General features: G+C 45.5%; 1 protein-coding gene across 1 annotated transcript in view; it reads right to left on the reverse strand.

Annotated features, from left to right (window-relative positions):
* LOC124798898 overlaps positions 1 to 13,432 on the reverse strand; it is a 579,112-nt gene that overhangs the window by 251,197 nt on the left and 314,483 nt on the right. The window contains exon 3 of the mRNA XM_047262430.1: positions 51 to 88. Coding sequence (XP_047118386.1) covers positions 51 to 88 — 38 coding nt within the window. The remainder of the gene's footprint in view (positions 1 to 50; positions 89 to 13,432) is intronic.

Raw genomic sequence — 13,432 nt, forward strand, 5'->3', positions numbered from 1 at the left:
GTTATATAATTACTTGGAATCTATATATTGATGTAGAGCAGTACACTCACCTTCATATCCTGGTTTACATCCCACAGCACAACGCTGCCTGTAACAAACACAAAATTATAATTAGCAACATAAATAGTTTGACTTACAAATTAATTTTACAATTGTTAACATTTAATTGTGAAACTAGGGCAACATAGCCCTTCTGTAAGAGGTCTTTTTTGTTAAGACTTAACTTAACGGACAACGAGCTACGACGGCCTGTAGAACACTTCTTCGACTGCGGTTCCCAGCGAAATAAACGTCTTTGGGTTCGTTCCAAACTGCAAAAGCAGAAGACGCTTGCCTCCATAAAAATACATAAGAAACCTGGCTACATAGGAAACAGAAAACATTGACGCACCCAACGACTGACTCTACATAAAATAACATGCAAACTTATTTTGAGCATTCGATCGGTTTCGTGTTGATCTTTCGTTTTGTGTAAAATACTGACGTGTAGGGTATCTTAAACACAAATATGAAGCTCCTCATATAACAGGTAGTGGTTTTGACATGAGACCATGAATGATTTGAAATGGTCTCCAGGTAGCCGAAAGTAATCATTTCACTCAATTATCGGTTCAATTGGGCCAGAGGACTCAGTCTATTTCATGTAAACATAGCCCACACCTTTACGGAGCCACTGCTAGTTTGCACAATGCCTTGTTGACAACTTGAATTCATAACTTCGTGGGGTCTTGAACCCTACCATCACCTATTACCAACTGAAATCGGGACTCAACTGGCCAGACGGTTTTCCAATCATCTAGGGTCCAGCCGCTATGGTCACGAGTCCAGGAGTGGCGTAGCAGGCGGTGCCATGCTGTTAGCAAAGATATTCGCGTCGGTCGTTTGCTGCCATAACCCATTAACGCCAAATTTCTGCGCACTGTCCTATCGGATACGTTTGTCTTACGTCCCACATGATTTCTGCGCTTATTTCACTCACTTTTGCGTGTCTATCAGCACTGAGAAGTACACGGACACGGCGCTGCTCTCGGTCGTTAAGTGAAGGCAGTTGGATACTGGGTCGTGCTTGGTAAGATGCAATATCTGAAATTTGGTATTCTCGCCACACTCTTGACATTGTGGATCTCGAAATCTTAAATTCCCTCATTCGTCTAGCCCCGACTACTTTTCTTTGTTCGAAGTCTGTTAACTACCATAGTGCGGCCGTAATGTCGTCGCAAAACTTTCGACATAAATTACCTGAGTACAAATGATAGATCTGCCAATGCATTGCCCTTTTATAACTTGTGTACGCGATACTACAGCCATCTCATACGTATTTATCGCTACCCCACGACTTTTGTCACCTCACTGTCAAACCAGGCCCAGAAGGAATGCGAGTGTATTAGTGAAGATACCTGACTAAAATCAGTGACAGTGTTCAAAAACACTTCCATGATCGCACAAAGTAGGTCTATGTAAGATGAAACAACTAAAAGAATCCTTAACACAATTTTCAACGGTGGCAGCTGTATTCTAAGCTCTCCTCCGAAGTTAAACTTGTTGGTTGCACCTCCTGATATAGAATGTTCGTTCACATACTCAGAATCAGACACGGTGCCTTCTGAACCCACTGGTAGGGGATGTTTGTACACCTCTCTAAATAGAACACCTTTGAAGATAGCTAAGGGAGGAATAAAAACGCCACTAGCACTACAGCAAGCTATAATAGTGACGCTTTTCCGCTCTCCTCGTTTGTTATCTTCACTACGCCTCTGGTAACTTTTGTTGTCACTGTTTTAGGTGGAGAATTATTAAGGGGGAAATCCGTCTGGTCAATACTGAAGATGAGATGAGGCTTCCCACAAACTCCAATCCGCTCATGCAAATTCCGATACACGTCGAAAAATGCGGTCACAGCCTGCTTATTCATCTCCTTCGCTCTAGCTTTTGACAGGCCTTGTGGTTTTCGGAGTGATAAATCACTACCCTTTTTCATAAATCCTGTAAGCAAGTCAACACCTGCAATCATGTGCTCCATGGCTCAGGGAAGCTTGATGTTATCAGTCGTTGCATACGTGAATGCTGCTCTTAGAATTTGTTCAGGAGTGCAGCAAGAAACCACTTGAAGCTAAGTCTTTCAACGCAGAACTTGAATCATCCTCTTCTTCTGGGATGAATATAGTCGGATGACCAGCTAGTCTATGAGTTTTTTTTTCTCTCAGTGCCGCATCACGTTTTGAAATAGTTACCCGGTCTTTAAATGTCGAATAAGGAATTTTGAACAACGCAGCAGCTCCTGTCATACTCACGTCTCCATCTATAACAATTTTTACTGCTTGTCTCATACCTTCCTCAGGCCATGAAGCACTTGGCTTTTTCCTTTTGTATGTACGGACCGTCTGAAAAGGAATCAACAAAAATGTTCTCCAGAATTTAGCATTAAACCTCGATTAATCTAATAATTTGACAGAGCGGAAATAGCCCCACGTGTACAGGGCGAACAGCCCCATGTGCAGACATTTCGAAAGAAGGGCCATATCAGACCTTTGTGGAAAACCCCAGCAATGTTTGAAGATACACATACTGCATAGCCTGTATCGTTATACAAGTAACATAAAGAGTTTAAAATTTCACATTATTGTGTATGGTACATCTTAATTTGTTATACTGTATTTTTTAACTTCGGCAATAACCCATCACAATACGCTTACCTCTAAAGTTTCTTCTTATGTCTTGTTAATATTGTAACAGAAAACAGCCTTACTAGAAGCACATGCGGCGACACAGAGATACTGGCGCACACTGCAGGCAAAACGACCTTCACTCTGTGAGGAACTAGTACACTGTTCCGACATTTCCTACTTTAGGTAGATTAGCCCCGTGGGTGGAATAGTCCTGCTGTACCATAAACTTAAATGTGGAAATAAAACAACTAGAACAGAATATCTCCAGGAGTCTATGAAGGAAGTAAGCACTGGTTGACCTGTCAACTATCTTGGCATCCAATAGCATGATTAGGAGTATCGCGAAATCATGCCGACGATCCAAGATGACACACTGTTCCTGTCAGTAATGTCTTTCCCGTGATTTTTTAACTGAGCATCACTAAATGGACACTCTTCACTTTTTAAAAACATAATAAAATTATGTTCAGTTGTGAGCTACAAACAGAACAACACCTAATGCAGCACATAACATTTAAGTAGCACATTAGCGAAACGAATGAAGGAAAATCAAGACTCATGTCCCAGCGACTATGAGGTCAGAAGAGCCTTGGGGAAGGAAATCGACCCTGGTCTTATCAGAGGAACCATCCCAGCGTTTGCCTTAGGCGATTTAGGGAGTCCACAGAAAATCTAAATGTGGGTGACCGAACGAGGATCTGAACCGCCACCCTCCCCAGTTCGAGTCCACGTCTTAACGCTGGACCATGCTGCTCAGGATCACGTGCTCAGGTACTGACCAATACTGTAGAATAGGCCTACATCAAATGTTTGGGTGTATATGTTGATGAACGTTCGAACAGGAAGAAATGCAAACTTAACTTCACCTGATAGATTCATATGCAAACAAACAGCTCTTTCATATATTTCACATATATCAACCAGTTACTGTCGCATGGCATAATTTTTGTGGTAAATTATCATACAGAAAGTGTTGATTGCCCACAAATAATCAAATACGATTTAGAAGAATAATAATGTTTGTAATTACAATACTACAACGAAAACTGCAGGTATCAGTGGCTCAGAAATGCATTAGATGTATACTATTGACTATTTTCCAGTAATATAGAATATCCGACATGTAGCATAGCATATTTAAATGTTATCTGAAGTCTTTTTTCTGGACAATTTATAAACCATACACTTTTCCAGAGCACATCCCACATATGTGTGGAGGTCCTAGCAGTCGTTACGTCCACTCGATAGAAAGAGACAGTACAGATTTAATCAGTTAATTTAAAATCCAATAGCAAATTCAGTCAGAGGGGGAAATTACGAGTCCAATGATCGCAATCACGGGTCAATTTCCGGCGTATTAAGGGAGTTGAAAAATTTTATATGCAAATTTTCCCCGTTAAATGAATTTTGTTCGAGATTCTGGACCCGCCGATGTGTTGCTAAAGTATAGGGCGATCGGATGATATGATCAGAATAGGTCTCTAATACCCGCAGAGTATGTTATTAAAAATCCCAAGCTGGACCATTAAAAGACAAGAAAAGCTGTTTGGTTTAAATTTACTTTGAGGTCACATTGTCACAGCGAAGTATGTTTCCTCTGAGTCCCATCGGGATGCCACCCAATAGATTAGCCAACCACAGAGCTTATAGGACACCTCCGCCCGCACATCAAACAAACAGAGCAAGAGATCAGCGCAGCCTCACCTGTAGGTTGTCTGTGCGGACTATGTTTCTAACAGTGGAGGCACGCCACATATGTTACAAAAATAGGAGAAGTACACTCTCCAGCCCACTCTGACGCAGTCTCTCGTCTCGTCTACTTTGAGCTGATAGTGCGTGAAGGTTCTTTTAGACGTCTGCCGCCATCTTAACTTACAACATGTTCATACCTGTATCATCTTGGAGTCAGACGTGCAAAGTTTAGTCGCGGTAGCAATACGATCATGTCGCGAGAAGATGTACTCGACTATCGCGGTTGCCGTGGCAATGTGTGATGTGTCGACAGAAGTGCCGACACAGTGTGGTTTGAGGAGACCGAAATGCACGCTATAAGCTCACGCAGGATGGCGTGAGGTCTGAAACAGGATACGTAATGAATGCTATAAAGAAAAGTACGTTGCTGCTGGAATACTTTAATCCATCATTTGTATACATCGTTCTTGATGAGACATGCTTCATACGATAACTGTCAATTGCTATGGCGCCTTGCTAGGTCGTAGCCATTGACTTAGCTGAAGGCTATTCTATCTTCTCTGCAAATAAACGAGGCTTCGTCAGTGTTGCATCGCTAGCTAAGTCGTCCGTACAACTGGGGCGAGTGCTAGTAAGTCTCTCGAGACCTGCCGTGTGGTGGCGCTCGGTCTGCGATCACTGACAGTGGCGACACGCGGGTCCGACATGTACTAATGGACCGCGGCCGATTTAAAGCTACCACCTAGCAAGCGTGGTGTCTGGCGGTGACACCACTATGTGCACCCACAGTCTGTGCTGCAAGCTGTCTCAAGAAAGCACTCAAAAGGTATTATGAAATCTTGCTGCATATCCCGCCCTTCGAAACGAGCCTCGGTTACCCTGACGCCAAGCAATGTCCCGTTTTTCCGTACGTCCATCATGGGAAAGCGGATGTTTTATTTATGTGTAGCAACAATAACAAATTTAGGTGTGTGTATTAGTTGTATCTGATTGGAATCGGTTCCGTTGATACAATTCCACAATCTCCTGGCCCCTCTTGAACATAGCGTGATCGCGCTTTCAACGGCCATCATCACCGTATCTCTAATAAAAGTAGCAGGAACCACTGACGTCCGCAGAACTTGTTATTTGTGATGCGCCTGGTTGCCGTAGTGTCTCACTGTCTCGGACACTGTTCAATGCCCTTGCTTGTAACTACGTCGGCTGTTGGCATTTTGGTTACTATGACTAACGGAGTGCATAGAAGAAAGACGAAGAGGAACTGTTCTTCGCGAAAGCACTGCCCGTTTTTATAGAGAACAGTCACCAGTTGACCCTGGGCGCTGAAGAAGGGTTGGGGTGGGTGGGCTTCAGTGAATGTACCCTGTTGTACATGCAGGTCATGCAAAGCGTCCTCTGGAGGCAGTGGACGAATAAATCGAATGGGATGATTGCAGTCGCTGATGGTAACACACGATGCACAATGAAATTCTTTCCGCTGATCACAGGCATTACTACTTTCGTTGATAATTTTTGCTCCTTCTGAAAACGGCTACTTATTTCGCTGTTTCTGCCAATACTTCAGGTATCCTGAAGTTCATTCACTTATATATTCCAGTCACTTACATTTTTATTTCCATGTAACGCTTACTTAAGGTGAACATCGTAATGTGCATGCACGAGTGAACAGGTAAGTACTCCCACTTCCTGTGTGGATGAGTTGTAATAAACTGCGCACTTGCGAATCACCTCTATGTTTCGGCATCGTACTACTTCTGTTTTACTCACTGGGAAAATATCTGTGGCTACTCAATTGTTTTATATACTGGAAGAATCTCTATGGCTAGTCAACTGTTTTAAATACAGGCAAAACGTCTATGGATTATCAAAACGATCTGCCCTCAAACCACCAACCTGTAATACTATACATTGAGGAAACACTGCAGCACAAGGAACAACGCAAGATGTTGGACTACGGGCGTGCGAATTGGACATTGTTCAAGCAAACGCTTGATAGCCACATCCCACCTATACACGAAATTAACGAAACAGCACAAATTGACGAGGCAGTAGAAACCCTCACTAACGCCGTCCGGGACGCAATGGCAGGCACCATACCTGATCGCACCTCACAACAACGCAGTGCGGCCCTGTCCCAGGAAATCCTGGGCCTAATCTCAATGAGGAATCGCCTCAGGAGACAATGGCAGCGCACCAGGCGTCCGTACTTCAAACGGCACATTAACAGACTACAGGGCATCATACACGATAAAATACAAACACATAGAACACAACAGTGGAATCAAAAACTCGAAGGGCTGGACACCGCACGACCTGGCGTGTGGCAGCTAGCCCGACACTTCACCAGGGAGAAAATATACACCCCAACGCTTCAAGGGCCTGACGGACCTGCATACTCAGCGGAAGAGAAAGCAGAACTAATGGCTCGAAGCCTCGCAGCGTCATTCACACCGAACCTGGTACCATCAGATCCAGTGTTCACATTTGCTACTGACCAAGAGGTTACACGCATCCTAGCCCAACCATCGCGCAACGACATTCGACATGCTAGCACAGCCGAAGTCTCCTGGGCTATAATGCATTCCGCTGCTAGGAAAGCCCCTGGTCATGATGGCATTCAAAATCGTGTCCTCCAGGAGTTCACGGATAAAGCAGCTGAGTACCTAACACACATAACGAATGCCATACTAAAACACCAACACTTCCCCGCCTTTTGGAAGACGGCCAAGGTCCTGATGTTCAGGAAGCCGGAGAAAGACCACAGCCTTCCACAAAATTACCGACCCATCAGCCTTCTGAGCTCGCTCAGTAAGATTGTTGAAATAGGCACTGCATAACATATGACATCCTGAGACCGGAGCAATTCGGCTTCAGGAATCACCACTCCACGACACAACAACTCCTACGGGTCGTTGAACATATAACACATGGCTTCAACATAAACAAAGCTACAGGGGCAGTGTTCCTGGACATCGAAAAGGCTTTCGACCGTCTATGGCACAACGGCCTCACCCGCAAACTCAGCGACGCGGGATTCCCCGACAGGCTGCTGCGTCTAATACACTCATACCTCACAGACAGGAGTTTCAACACTGACGTGCAGGGAAAACAATCAACACGACTCGGTATACACGCGGGAGTACCCCAGGGAAGCATCCTAGGGCCTCTATTGTTTAACCTCTACATAAACGATCTCCCAACCACACACAACACAATGATGGCAATCTACGCGGATGACACAGCCATCCTTGCGCAAGATTGGAAACCATCAAACATTACGTCACGCCTACAGACTGCACTCAGAGTGGCTGAGCCTTGGTTGGAGAAATGGCATGTTAGAGTAAACGTCGACAAGTGCGAAGCCGAAGCAACTGCGCAAACACCGCTACTGCAGACCAATAACTCTACATGCACGTCCAATACGTTTCCGCGAGAAAGTCAAATACCTCGGTGTCTGGCTGGACCGGAAATTACTCTGGGGGGACCACATACAACACATGACCAACCGAGCTAGCGCGAGGCTCAAACAGCTCTATCCTATGCTCAACAGGCGTAGCACACTGAACAGAAGGGTGTCGAGGTCCATGTACATGACACTTATCCGACCCCTGATGACGTACGCAGCTCCTGTCTGGGGATACGCTGCGCCTACACGCCTGCGCCGTCTGCAACTCATACAAAACAAAGTACCCAAAATCATAAGCAATGCTCCACGATACACACGCATCGCGGACCTTCACCGGGAATACCGACTTGAGACTCTCACGGAGGTAATCCACAAAATCACCACAAGACTATACAGAAACTCCAGACATCCGCAGAACCCGTTTATTCTGAATCTGGGGAACTACGACCACAACCATAGATGGAAACATAAAAGACCAAAAGACATACTTGTAAGGACATAACATCTATGGCCAAGCATACGCAAACACAACGGCACAGGCGAGCCCCTGTTAATTAGACGCCATTACTGGATATCCAGCTGAAATACACTGTAGAACAACTGGCACCACACAGGGAAGCCGTACCGTACACTGCATGCAAACAAGCTCCACACATCCCCCACCCCCCACACAGTGAGATGATCTATGGCCGATCTCCCACTACTGTATAACGATCTTGATTGTTTCAGGAATGTAGCAGCTGCAGCAACTGGGACACATAGCCATCGCTTGTCACGGTAATGATGCATGATACCTATACTAACAAATCCAACCTTGCATGAGCTATCGCAGCTAGTAAGCCACTACTGCTCTTACTACCCATCCCACTGTCGCAGAGGTTTTTTTCCCACGGCACGAGCCATAGCACTTTTTTCCCTCTGCTCTTCAAATCGCTACCCTCACTCGCGTTTCGTCCACTATCTATCACCTGATGGACCGTGTTAATACGTAGCCTTACCCAGACGCACGGACAACATCACAGCCCAGCATCCTATGATCCACTTACTAGACAACTAACATGTTTACGGAGGTGACAGTAGAACTTTTGGTTTGGTCACCACGTTGGTGCGGGCGTGGAGGGGCCCCATCTCTTGAAAAACCACATGTATAGAGCACAATCAACCCTTCTCGCCTACTACGATAGAAAACGTATTACCTCTGTATCAGATTCTATTTTCTCTCTCGTCTTGTCGTAGATTAAAAGGATGACGTGTCCCAATTTATTGTCTTCTGTTTTTCTAACTGTTCCAACTCGATTGGTGGCATGTTTAGAATCATGGTAGGGAGTTCCGTAAACTGTTCCCTCAGTTCTTCTCAACACCCTTGATCAACAGTGAGTCCATCAGCTTTTAGAATTCTAACTACTCTCAAGCACTCAGCTCACAATATACAAATAAAAGCGCGAACAGAGACTCACAAGAGTGCTGTTTGCAAAATCCACGTTGGTTCTTATAGAAGGTATTTCGGTATCACGTCCATAGTTCTGTGCATATTCTCTATCACCTTTCTTGAACGTGAGCATGTAATGCGCCTGTTGTCACTTGCTTGGATCTCTTCGTTCTCCATAGACTTTCGAGAAACCTGCGGTTGAAAGGCAGCAAATTCCATTACCTCGAGTGTCAGCTAGCTGATACTCCTCGTGGATCCATGTCACAGGCTAGAGAATGCAGTAAAGAACAAATAGCTTGCTGATAGAAACAAGAATTCAATGTCGTCCGTGTGCTGCATTTAATGTAACAATAGCAAACTGTCACACTATCTTCTTTCAACTCCAAAAGTGATGCTTCTGTGTCACAGTATGGAGATCATCTTCTAGTTCGCAGTGCGTGCTACAGCTTCTCTGAATGAAGCTAGTACGATAAGCAAAATCCTCCTCTGAAACTAAGTGGTCAGTGCGGCCAGCGGCCCTACAGAGAACAACGGCTCGATTCCCGGTACGGCCATCGATTCTTCGTTGGTGGGAGGACTGGAACACAATGTATTCATCTTCGTGAGGTCAACTGAGGAGCTGGTCGTATTGTATTGTATTGACAATGAGTAGCAGTCCAAAGGTCAAGAAATCCGACAACGACAGGACATTAGTGTAGTGACCACATGCCCCTCCACCCCATACCTCCATTGGCAGAGGATGACCCGGCGGTCAGCCGGTAGCGTTGGGCACACCAGTGCCATCCTTTATTGGGTCAAACAGATGGCAGTCGGAAGGTGCGAGGTCAGGGCTGTAGATAGGATGAGGAAGAACTGTGAATTATTCTCAGGTGAGGTCTTACGATGTCGTTGAGAAGGAGAAATTCGTCTGTATTTTTGTGACGACGAACATGCTGAAGTCGTTTCTTCAGTTTCCTGAGGGTAGCACAATACACCACAGAGTTGGTCCTTGCACCATGAGGGAGGATATCACACAGAATAACGCCTTCAGAGTCCCAGAAGACCATCACATGACTTCTGGTCACTACCAGGTCTCCGTAGACAGTCTGCAAGCGCTCTGCGATGCTCTGGATCTCCGTCACAAAAAAAAGCAACCTTCATGACAGCTCTCTGCTTGGAATGCACCTCCGTTACAGACGCCATTTTGAAGACTACATGTAGCACGGCCATCTATTGGAACTTCATGAAACTATAGGGGCAGAAGCGAGAAAATTCCGCATTTTTACAGCCGAAACTGGACGAGAAAAAAACGTGTTGCATTACTTAGTGAATGAACCTCATACAAAAATCACTACCTGAACTTGAGAAATGACCAAATACCAGATTAGTTAGATGAGATCGTTGTACAGTCGTAACTATTTATCAGATACAGACGTGAGCGTTCTTCTGTATGGTTGGACATGAAGAGGGCTGTTAAACCAGTTCATCATTTCTGTACACGCTACGGGCTGAGACCGATGATCCTCCATCGGTGGAGCCTTCGGAATACACCATTGTGTGATTGAGGTGCTATGAAGATCACCACTGATATTGTAGAAGAAGATTAGGACGTCAACACCACACACTACAGCAGACTGACGTACTACGTTTATTTATACTTTTATTTTAACTGCCTGTTTATTTATATTTTTAAATATTTTAACCGCCTCCGAAGCTGAGCAGTCAGCGTGTCTGATTGCCAAGTGGAGGACCGGCACGTGTTTGCCCTGACGGAAAGATTAAGGGAACGGATTGCACTCAGCCACATGGGGTCAGCTGAGATGCAACTTGAATGAGAAGCACCGCCTCAGAGTTTCAAAATGTGCTAACCTGTTCACCTCAGAGTAACACATACAAACAACATCTTGACCGAGCGAGGTGGCGCAGTGGCTAGCACACTGGACTTGCAATCGGGAGGACGACGGTTCAGTCCCACGGCCGACCATCGTGATTTAGTTTTTCCGTGATTTCCCTAAATCGCTCCAGGCAAATGCCGGGATGGTTCCTTTGAAAGGGCACGGCCGACTTCCTTCCCCGTCCTTCCCTAATCCGATAAGGCTGATGACCTCCCCCAAACAACAACCCAGCAACATCTTCGATTTTTATGTTGTGTATTTTCCTGTCTCTGTCTTCTCCTACAGTTTTTGATCTCTGTGGATCCCTCTAAATGCCCGTCTAGACCGCATTTAAATGAGGCCTTTGCCAGATTAAGACACCACAGTCTCATGGTGTAGTTCACTTTTTTGTTTTTCAGAATGTTTCACAAGTAAACTGCTTATAGCTGTATATGAACTTTTACAGGAACACGACTGGTTTCATGATGTCAACTCGCTTCTTCAGATGTACATCTGCAATATAGGAAACGTACAATCGACATTATGATTAAAAAATACCTATCCTGATAAACTATGCTCTATAAAAACCAGTATCAAATGCTCACACGTCAGTTCAAATGTTCAAATGTGTTTGAAATCTTATGGGACTTAACTGCTAAGGTCATCAGTCCCTAAGTTTACATACTACTTAACCTAAATTATCGTAAGGACAAACACACATACCCATGCCCGAGAGAGGACTCGAACCTCCGCCGAGACCAGCCGCACAGTCCATGACTGCAGTGCCTGAGACCGCTCGGCTAATCCCGCGCTGCTCACACGTCAGTAAGACATTTAAGCCCTGATACGGCCTTGAGGGGACTCAACCTTCTCAGAATAAACCACAGTTACCCGCAACAAGCGGAACGCCATACATCAAATCGACCAGTTTAAAAACTGGCGTGTTAAAAGCGCGTTTACCTACAATGGAAAGAACAAAACAAGAAAAAATGAAAAGGCGAAAAGCCCCAGCTAGCTACATTGGACGCCAATGGTTATGAAAACTCATTCCATACCAGAAAGCAGCGGACAGCAACACTGCAACCGTCTCGTCGTGCAGGGCCACATTGCTAAACAACGTGCTTATGTGTGGCACGGAACGCGCTAGCGCCACCATACACATAGCGGGGAAAGTTACAATCATCCAAATACGATGGCAATGATTGAGGCAACCGTTGCTAGCTGGAGCTCTTTAACTTTTCTTGTTTCCTTATTCTGCTCTTTTCACAATAGGTAAACGCACTTTTAACACGTCAGTTTTTCAACAGGTCAGTTTTCTTGTTGCGGGTAACAGCATTTTATTTTGAGAAGGTTGAATCTCCCTCCTTACCGTATCAGGGCTTAAATGTTTTACTGACATGTGAGTGCCGGCCGCTGTGGCCGAGCGCTTCTAGGCGCTTCAGTCCGGAACCGAAGTGCTGCTACGGTCGCAGGTTCGAATCCGCTCTCTGGCATGGATGTGTGTGACGCCCTTAGGTTAGTTAGGTTTAAGTAGTTCTAAGTTCTAGGGGACTGATGACCTCAGATGTTAAGTCGCATAGTGCTTAGTGCCATTTGAACTATTTTTTTTCTTTGACGTGTGAGTATTCCATATTGGTTGTCATAGAGCATAGATTATTAGGATAGATATTTGTTTTTTAAATTATACTGAAGACGTGATTTGACCACACGAAACAGGTCGTGTTTCTGTAAAAGTTCATGTATATTTCTGAAACAGGGATTACCTGAGCTGTAGTTGCCCTCAGCAGAAAACTATTTTTAATCGTTTCTGCGAATTTATGTGCCCTTTAAAGTGACACAAAATTGTTCTTAAAAGTGGCTTTCGATAAATACAAGGCTGAGCTCGTTAGCTGACCGGGACATCTTTCTTGGCTGACGCTGCTCTACCCTCTCTGCAGCGAGTATTAACAGCCGGACGTTTCTCTTCCGCCCAGCACCTTTTTCCTCCTCCTCCGCCTTCAGAGCAGCCGCCACTACCACCCTACAGGTCTGGCACCGGCCGTTATTTGGTGTTATTTTCTTTCGAGCCGTAACTTACAACTCCGCGGTTAAGCATCAATCGTATTGCGCGGCCGGCCTGCCTCTAGCCGAACTTCACGCCCCGCTCGCCTCCCCCCCCCCCTCCCCCACTGCCCCCTCCGTTGGACCCCCTGCCTCACCCCCGCAGGACTCCTTCTCTTCCCTTCAGAGCAGCCACCGCCACCGCCTCCTTCCTTCCGTACGCCGGTGAACTGCAGCCTTCGGCGTTCGACCTCCGACCGCCTGTTACCATCTATCTCGGCCCAGGTCTGCGCCCCCTCCCTTCCCCGCGACTACTGGTCACCGGCCGAGAAATAACTGCCCATTG

The sequence above is a fragment of the Schistocerca piceifrons genome, chromosome 5 (genome assembly GCF_021461385.2).
Source record: "Schistocerca piceifrons isolate TAMUIC-IGC-003096 chromosome 5, iqSchPice1.1, whole genome shotgun sequence".
Lineage (NCBI taxonomy): Eukaryota > Metazoa > Arthropoda > Insecta > Orthoptera > Acrididae > Schistocerca > Schistocerca piceifrons.